Source organism: Sinocyclocheilus anshuiensis, unplaced genomic scaffold (assembly GCF_001515605.1).
Source record: "Sinocyclocheilus anshuiensis isolate Anshui unplaced genomic scaffold, SAMN03320099.WGS_v1.1 scaffold481, whole genome shotgun sequence".
NCBI lineage: Eukaryota > Metazoa > Chordata > Actinopteri > Cypriniformes > Cyprinidae > Sinocyclocheilus > Sinocyclocheilus anshuiensis.
Window position 1 is genome coordinate 1,949,975 of NW_015539907.1, and position 9,834 is coordinate 1,959,808.

The 9,834-nt window shown below is 35.7% G+C and overlaps 1 protein-coding gene and 1 non-coding gene across 2 annotated transcripts in view; both read left to right on the forward strand.

Moving 5' to 3' along the window:
• Positions 1-9,834, forward strand: part of LOC107686352 (plasmolipin-like) — a 16,571-nt gene that overhangs the window by 3,400 nt on the left and 3,337 nt on the right. Inside the window, exons 2-3 of the mRNA XM_016483319.1 lie at positions 5,600-5,770; positions 5,871-5,984. Of these exons, the coding sequence (XP_016338805.1) occupies positions 5,600-5,770; positions 5,871-5,984 (285 nt within the window). The remainder of the gene's footprint in view (positions 1-5,599; positions 5,771-5,870; positions 5,985-9,834) is intronic.
• trnal-cag (transfer RNA leucine (anticodon CAG)) lies at positions 1,962-2,044 on the forward strand. Its single transcript has one exon. It is a non-coding gene; the product is annotated as a tRNA-Leu (tRNA).

The following is a 9,834-nucleotide window of genomic DNA, read 5'->3' on the forward strand; positions in this document are numbered from 1 at the left end:
TTTAAATATATAAAATATAAAAACTCTTTAAATATAAAAAACGTACTTACAGTCTTTGAGTCAGAACAGCCGGCATTATAGTCTACTCTCCCAGGATCAGGAAACAGTCCTCCATAAAATGTGCTGCACACATCTGAATATTTGGGTTGAACTGTTCTGGAACAGTGTTGTAAATACAACTTAACCACTGATTTCTAGTCGTGTCCTCTTTTGGAAGGCCAAACAAAGTAGTTTCGCTTTCACAACGAAGCACACAGCGCCTTCATGACATGGCGGCGGCGGCAACAACAGTTCTACAGCGAGAATACGCCTTCTTTCTTTGCGTGAACATTTGGTCGGCGTTATGCAAATCTTCCCAGATAGTGACGTAGGTATGTGGGGGCGTGTTAGAACGAGCCGTTTTAGGTAGGTGTGGCTGACCCTTAACTTTTATAAAGAATATCTCTTTGGATTTGAGACTTTAGTCTTTGCAACTTTACAGATCTTCTTTATGCACCAAGAGCTTGTAACACTCCAAAGAGAAAGGAAAAATTGAAATCGCATCATATGACCCCTTTAAAAATATATATAACAATATATCTTATAACACTATTAATGCAGTTGTAACTGCAGTGTAAATTTATTCATGCATCAGTCTGTGTAAATAATCTATTTGACACTTCAGGTGCAGCTTCTGTACCAATTTTACAACAATGGATTTTGTTGATACTCATTTTATTTGATTGCTATAGTGTCTTATTATTCTAATTAAATGAATACATTTAGTAATTTGCATGGAGTAAATAATACTAAATAATAAATAGTAAATACAGGGCTTAAAGTTCTCCGGCACCGTGCCGGATCTCCGGCGTGCAGTGTTTGGCTGCGGAAAAAAATAATCCTACATTAAAAAAAAATTGTTGATTGTCGCCTACCAATGGTATGAGAGGAGCACAGCAAACTGACATTACTAGCCAATCAGAATTTTTTGCTCTTATAAACACGAGACGCGCATCCAATTGCAGAGTCGCAGCCCTGATGAATGGAGAAGCGCGACAAAAAGCTGCGATGTCCATCTAGCGCATATTTACATAGAAAAACTAGTTAAAAAGCAGCGGAGCTTTGTAAACAGCTCAGAGTAATCATGTCATCTCCATAAGAATGATATGATTGCCAGAACCAATTTCGGGATTTTTGAATTGCTTAACATTCATCTGGGAAAACAGTGTGCATTATCTCACTAGATTTGTAACATAAATCATTTATAAACCTTTGCCAACACAGGAGAATACATCAACCTATTTCTAAATATGCAATTTATTGTACATCGTGATTTCAAAATAAATAGAGTTTGCATGTGGCCAAATATTAAAATTTTATGGATTTAAACGTCGTTTAATCACGCTGTAAAGTGAAACGTCACCAGGCCGTTGGCGCCCTCTGCTTATTAGTATAAGGTATTTTTCAACCATATATTCATGAAAAAAAATTTGTTTGAATAAGGAAAACAATAACTTTGCTATAGTATCCTTTCAAATGTTAAAGTTGCCACAGTCATTGCATGCTTTGCATGTGATGGCCCATCCACGGAAAAAAGTTCAGGCTCAGGATTCTTTTTTGCTTTAACCCCTGTAAATAATAATCAATATAAGAAAGAAAATGTCACCCTTAAATGGAAAGGTTAATTTCAGTCACTGCTCATAGGTTTAGGATTACTTGTAAGTTTTTATCCTAGCTTTACTGAATCTCACGTGTTCTCAATTTTGGTGTTATAGAAATGGCCACGCTGTATGTCACAGGGCAAAAATTATATTATAAATTATATTGTATGTGTTGCATTATATCATATATGAATTGTATGCATTGCTGTTTTTGACTGTTACATTAAGAAAACAGCAAATATAAATGAGAAAAGTGAAAGTAGTTTTAAACGCTGTGCATTCACACCACTAGAGGGCAAAACATCACTACTAGCACCATGTGTCAGGATGGCCGAGCGGTCTAAGGCGCTGCGTTCAGGTCGCAGTCTCCCCTGGAGGCGTGGGTTCGAATCCCACTTCTGACAACAATGCATTTTTTCCCCAGTTGGTGAACAGCTGACGCGTACTCAGCATAGAGACCAAAGGCCGTTTCATACCTCATGGAGAGTATAGTACCGAAACAGCAAAAATACATGACATGAAAGTTTTACATCTGGTCGCTGCAGACAAGTGGCCAAAGATGATCTGACTGGTGTGAAGGTTAGTGAAAGATGTAAGACGTTGATGAATGAATCTTTATAGTTTTTTTATAATGTGAGTGATTCAAAGCAAGGAGTGCAATGACCATTGCATACAGGAAGAGTATTCTGCATATAATAAAAAATCTTAGAATTTAATTATGTTATGACTGTTAAAAGTAGCCGTTACTTATATATATCCTGAGAAACTATTACCTTGTGTGCATCTAAGCTAAGAGGGGTCATTAAAAAAAGAGATGTGATCTTTGTGCAAATTGATTTGTCAGTGATTCTGACATTGTAACTTGTAAACACTGCAATTTGTTAACCCCCAATTTTGACTTCTATTGTTTTTTTTTACAAGAGGAAGGTAGAGGGTTCTCACTTTATTATTCTTACTGAAGTTATTTATTACTTAGATACACAGTATCCGCCTAACATGATCTCACTGTAAATACATTTGTTTCGGAACCTGGCACGTTTCCCCTCTTAGCTCGGTTAGTTTGGGCATATGTGAACATGGCAACCGCGCTCGGATCTGCGCCAAAACAATCGGTCCGAGATCGCCTGAACGAGGTGGTCTCGGCTCGATTGAAAACGAACTCTGGAGCGGTTCGGTTGTAGTGAGAAAGCAATCCGATCTAACGGACCAACGAACCAGGCTATATCACAATGTATAATGGGTAATTACATAAGTTCCGTGAAAAGAATTAGCTTTGTTGTTTTGCTAATACTTCAAAATGAACCTGTGAATGTCTGGGTGAGCACGTCTTCACCATTCAAAATAAAAAAGCACACTTTCATTTTATAATGCCGTCTCCTGACGGATGACAACGGTGGAATCCTGGAAAATAAACAGTGAAACGTTGACCAATGAGAGAACAGTTTACGCAAACCCTGTACAAGCATGCAACCATTCGCATAATATCCTAGTTGTATGAAAAATAATGACCATAATTCACAGTACATGCCGAACCTGGTTAGTTTCATTTTATCAACCAATACCTACAGTCTCGGTTTACTCGCGCGTGACTTGTATTAACAAATTTGGTCCGTTTAGAAACTTTGCCGTGTGAAAGCGAACCGCACCAAGAAAAAAAAAAAAAATAATAATTTTAATCCGTTTCGGAACAAAGCAATCGATCCACAGGTGTGAAAGCACCCTATGTGTGCACCTACACTGAACCAACACAGAAGTAAATGTAGGTAAACCACAAGTCTATGTTTCTGTATTTAGGAACATAAAAAACTACATTCTGCTCAAAATATCAACATATTCAGGTATATACATGCAATAATCAGAACAAAGTGTACAGAAAAATACTTACTTGTCCGTAATATAAATTACTGATTAAACTGTACAGCAAACATCAGTATTTATGATGTTTATTGTATTATCATCTCACTCACTGGTCATTGAGTCAATAACCATAATAAAACACTCCCCTCAAAACAAATACATTATCTAATCATTGTTAAGTCAGTAAATATAAATGTAATATTGAATTTTAGTGAGTATTTTGCCTGATATGTGTCTGTTTTAGTCTTTATACTGTGGAGCAAGTCACATTTGTTGTTTGTAGCTATCTTGTGTCAGACACATAGCCTGAAATCGGAGACCTTTATCAGATGAATAATACATCATGAACTTTTGATATTCATTGTACAAAGGATGCCATTGGCATCATCTGTTTGTGTATATAAAAATAAAAGCTTTTTTTTTTTTTGATAACTTCAATTTATAACTATGTAAAAAAAATTTCTCAGGACATACATCAGTACTTCCAACAGTAAATATATGGTGTTAAAAATAACATTAATTGTTGACAGTGCTGCATGTTAAATGTTTTTGGTAGGTTAGGTCTCTGATGAGAACTACCAGGACAATTCACACTTATGTCACTTTCATTTTAAACCTCATGTGTTTCAGAGCATGTATGTAATTGTGCAAGCTCAAATGTCATCTAAATTAATTATAACACCCCGACATTAAGAAAAGCCTCGGTGATAAGACAAAAAATATAACTAATTATATATAAGGGTTTTCTTGACTTGAAGGATTAATTTATCCAAAAATAAAAATTCTGTCATCATTTACTCACCCTCTTGTCCTTCCAAATCTGTATAACTTTTCTTTCTGTGGCACACAAAAAAAGGATATGTTGGAAAATGTCAGTTTTTTGTCCATGCAAAGAAAATCAGTGGGGTCCAATGCCGTTTCGGAGACATGACTTTCCATGGGTCCTTTCTAGGGTTGGGTATCAAAAACCGGTTCCATTTTAGAACCGGTTCCAAATTTCCAAGAACCGGGTATTCGATAAGACGCGTGCATTTCAATTCTGCTTAACGATTCCTGCGCTCGCATTTTAATGTGATTAAAAACGATTTAGGTGCAGGAACGGAAAGAACTTGCGCCCTGTTTGCGTGCAGCGCACACGAAGCGCGAGCACAGAGACCAGAGGTCGTGGTATGGGTTCCCGGTTTGTGTCCGTTCTCGAACCATTCCATGTATTTCCACTGTAGAAACGGTTGTTCCGGGCCGAAACTGACTGACTTTCATATTTGTCAACCAATATGCAGAAAACTACGTCAGTATATCATCATAAACACAGCCGTTTTTGTCTTAAGTGAATGTAAACAGATGAGAAAGAAAACACACATGTACAGTATTTTTAGATCTGTGTGCGTTCGGAGTTAAAGAGACAGCAGCCTAATAAACGCGCTGCCTGTCATTAATGTTAATCAAAGAACAAAAGAAAATCATTCACTGATCTTGACTGAATATATTTAATAACTTTAATTGATTAATCTATATTTTATTTATGAAAAGAAAACTATGCAGTGTTTTTAAACTTTTAATTACAGTTTCTGTACCTAAAATTTTGTTCAGTTGTATTTATTTATGATATTGCTAATTGATTTGTTTGTTCCTATCTTATTACTGACTGTTTACTTGTCTTTAACACTTTAATATTTGACATTTATATTAATCTAGTTGTTTTTGCTGTGGTATTTTTTTTTAAAGCATAGGCAAAATTCCTCTTGCAGTGTTCTGTAGGCTGCTGATTTTTGCTCGTGTTATTCAGCTGCAACAGAATGCTTTGTAAAAAGACAGAATAAATGTTTGACTTAATTTTTTTATATTGGATTTTTTATCTTATTGGAATCGAAACTAGGAATCGATAAGAATCGGAATCGATAAGCAGAATCGGAATCGATAAAATTTAAACGATACCCAACCCTAGTCCTTTCATAATATCTTCTTTCAAGTTATGCAAAAGAGAGGAACAAAGTCGTACAGATTTGGAACAACATGAGGTTGAGCAAATGATAACAGAATTTTCAAGTGGCTATATTTTGTCATTGATGCTTAACATATGATCATCTCCATCTTCTGTGTAGTTTGTTGGATTACTGGTGTGGTCGCTGATTGCCAGCACCAGCTACATCTCGTATCCTGCTTATGGTTGGGTGATGTTTGTCAGCGTGATGCTGTGGCTCCTGAGCATTGCCCTGTTTGTTGTGCTGTTGAGGTTTTATCAGCGTCTACCCTCAGTGCCCTGGCCTTTAGTGGTGAGACATTTACTCCTCTAATGGAGGAGATAGCTTCTATTATTTGTGACTTTGTCAGTTAAATCAAGTTTGCAATCCTGTCTTCCTTTCCTCCATGTAGCTCATGGTGTTCTATGTAGTCGCAGCTGTTCTATACATAACTGCCTTTTTGACTGACGCAGTATCTGTCCCATCCCAGTGGTTTCTCTGGCATGGTCATCTGGGAGCTTCTGCAGTGAGTGAAAACATGTCTTGAACACACACTACACACACATTCACAAATGCTATGAGCTGAACGAGGTGTGTCCATCCTACCTCATTTCTAAAGTAAAGTCAGGCTTATCTGTGAAACACGCTGATAACAGCATGGTGTCACACTGCCCACCCAGATCAGGTGATTCAGATGTTAGCAACACTCTCAATTACTACCTAACAAATATTTAAACTACCATTTAAAAGTTTGGGAGCAGTACAATTATTTTTAAAGAAATTAATACTCAAAGAATCATGAAAAATGTGTATCATGTTTTCCACAAAATATATTAAGCAGCAGCTTAAGCAACTTTTCAAATTGGATAGTAATAAGAAATGTTTCTTGAGCATCAAATCAGCATATTAGAATGACAGGGTTCTTACACCTTTTCCAAAGTAAAATTCAAGCACTTTCAAGGTGCATTTTTCAAGATTTTCCAGCACTTTACAACTGTGGTACAATACATGTTTACATACTTGAGTTCTTCACTTTAAATCAGATTTTATTGTGCTATTCAAAACCACCTGTCTGGATTGCATACAGGGTGTCCGCGGGTCCTTAAAATGTCTTAAATTCGGATTCGATGGGTCTTAATTATTTTTTATTTCAATGTTTTATGTTTAATATATCAAAACATTATTTATGCATTTGTAACTGCAGGTTAAATGCATTCACGTTCTACATTAAACAGTGTGTAAACAGAACACCTCTAAATGCCACTTCAGGTGCAGCTTATGTCTGGATTGCAAAGATCAATTTTGTTGATACTGATTTCATTTGCTTGGTAACAGCCCAAATGTCTTATTATTCTAATTGTTTAAAAATAGGCCTTTGTAAAGGTAAATATGCAGATTTAAGTATGTAAAAGCTGATAGAACACTGATGAAAATATTGCTTCAGAATAAATTGTTTACTCCACCAAAAATCTCAGTGATGCAGCTATTTTGCAGGGATATTTTGTATGGAATATTGTCTGCTGACATGAAAAGTTCACTGTATATCGTAGTAATAAATGCCATTTATTACAGCAATGATATTTTGTTTTCTTTTTAATTTATACACATTAAATATTACATATGTATTGTAATAAAATGTGTATTTCCATGACAGGTTTAGGTCTTAAATGTCATATAAGGTGGTATTAAAAAGGTCTTAAAAAGTCTTAAATTTAACTTGTTCATGTCTGCAGAAACCCTGTGCATATATCATTGCCTAATATAAATAGCCAACATACAGTATATAAAGTATACATTTTAAAAAGTAAAGAATTTACTGGGTATCTGCAGTATTTTTTAAATAAAATTTAAGGCGGGCAATATCTATGGTAACATTAATGACTGGTACCATAAAATGACTGTAAAAAAACATGATTTGCAGTTCAAAAACATTTTTTTTTTTCACATATCTACGTCACGATGTGGGAAGATTTGCATAACGCCGCCCAAATGTTCACGCAAAGAAAGAAGGCAACATCATATAGCTACTTTTGACTAATCCCTTTTCTTAAAGGGGTCACAAGTTATCTTAATTTAAAGATAAAAATCGTTTTGAATTTTTGAAGGCACATTAGCGATTTTTGCATTGTTTTGCATTGTTCTGAACAAAAACAGCAAATTGCCAGCAGGTGGCGCATTTGGAACGACACAAAACAGTTTACCCAGCAACGACTGTATAAAGCAGCACTGCGCTCATTAACGCTATAATATCAGACATACGCAGGCAGGATGAAATGAAAATGCCATCAAAACTTTTCTGAGGGCAGGCGGTTTCCTTCAGAGATATTTTCATATCAAAACACCCGTGCTGCTTTTGACAATTTTTTGTTTGTTTACTGTATGAAATCATACCCTTATGAAATTTAATCATCACATTAAGTCATATCATGATTCTTGCCTTTCTGTCCTCAAGTTTTAAGACATCTTGAAATTATAATAAAGTCTTTTCTTGTACCGTTTAAGGTAGGGATGTCAACGATTAATCGATGATCGATTAATTGTCGATAAGAGATGCAATCGATTAAATCTATCGATGGTCGATTAAGTCGTTTAATTTTGGGCTGCGTGCGGCTCACGCGCAAAACACGTGCGAGCAGCTGTGAGTGACGGTGACAGTATATAAATGCATCATCATTCATTCATAATGTACAAATTAAGCTTTTAATGTGATTTAAACTTTAAAAGTACATTAAAATAGAAACAACACAAAGTTCTTAAACATGGAAAGCAATAGAAATGTAGTAACCAAGTCATTTCCCCAGATAATTTTTTCATATCGGGCTCTGCGCTTTGCAGGGGTGTGTGACACAGGACAGATAGGCTATTCATTCCTACAACTTGTTAATTCGTTCCTACGACTTATTAATTTGTGGCCACTGTCCATGTTTAGTTAATTTTGTTCCTTAAATAACCCATGATTTAACTAGAATGAGGGAACAAATGAATAAATCAAACAAATTCTTAATTCATGGCCATGAAATCTTTAATTTCCCTTAGATGCGAAAACAGTGATAAAAAGTGAATGACAATAAAATAAACCTGCGAAATTAGAGGGTTAGACGGTGAGGATTTAGGAAAAGAAACAATGCCTAAATATTATTCAATTTGTGGAAATTCGTGACCAACCGGCAAACCAGAACAAAGCCGCATAAATGTAGGCTATATGGGCTCGAACGGCATCCAGAAGCATGGGCGCGATGTAACATTTTCCAGCTAACCAAATATTCCTCTAATAAACAAAGTTTTCAAATCACTGAAGCGGATGATTTCAGTCTAGCATGAGCTCACTTAATCTCGCTGTCTAAACCACGAAATGAATTTCTTGTTTACATCGTTTCTGCACTGTTGTTTATGATAACAGTATTCGAGAGAGTGCAAAATGCATTCAGTGAGCGCATGAACTGAACCAAAGAACTTAGACTCTTTGACTGAACACAACTGTAGTGTTTTGCGGATTTTTCCTCACTGGTGACTAATATGCGCCCAACACAAACGTGTGTGATTTATTATAATGCTCAACGCTGGGGAAAAACGCGCATAAAGAAATTTTATGCATTGAGCAGATCTAAACGTGAGCAGATCTAAACGTATGCCGCAACAAACACTTTTCATTCATTTTCACATTTCACTTTGATCACGACAGTCTTAAAAGATTTCGTTTAACTAAGCAGGGGCATTTTTGTTTACTGTTTATTAGGGGTGGCACGATACCATTTTTTCAGAACCGATCCTGATCCGATACCAAAAGTTCTGAACATCGGACAATACCGATACCAGGCACAGTTTTTTTTTCTCTATACCTCAGTGTGTGTTGACCTGATCATCACTCTTTTGTGTATTACACACAATCAACTAGACAACTTCATTATAAAGAAAAATAAATGTAAAAATATATAATCATAATCTATGAGAAAAATACTATTATAAACTAGGTTAGTGGATAATTCAGCAGCAAAAGTTACTGTACAAAAATGATGAGTTCACAATAATTTGATAAAATCTAAACATTTAAAGAAAAAAGTTATATGCAATAAATTAAATGCATTTATTTTACATTTATAGCACAGTAATGAGGCAGCAACATATGATAAGACAGAAAAAGAAAGGCTATTAACAATCTTTCATTGCGCAAAAGTATTTTAATAACATGAAAGGCTCGAATACAGAGCGGCACAAAGCGCTTATGTGCATCCCGTGCGCAGAATGATGCGCTTGAAGCAACACGGAGTTACAACGCAGCGCTCCAGATAGAAAAGTTCAGTGTAGTGTATTAAATCTGTGCGATAGTTTATTGAGCCTTTTCTTTTAACAGTTTTAAATTTCAGTTCCTGTGCGCG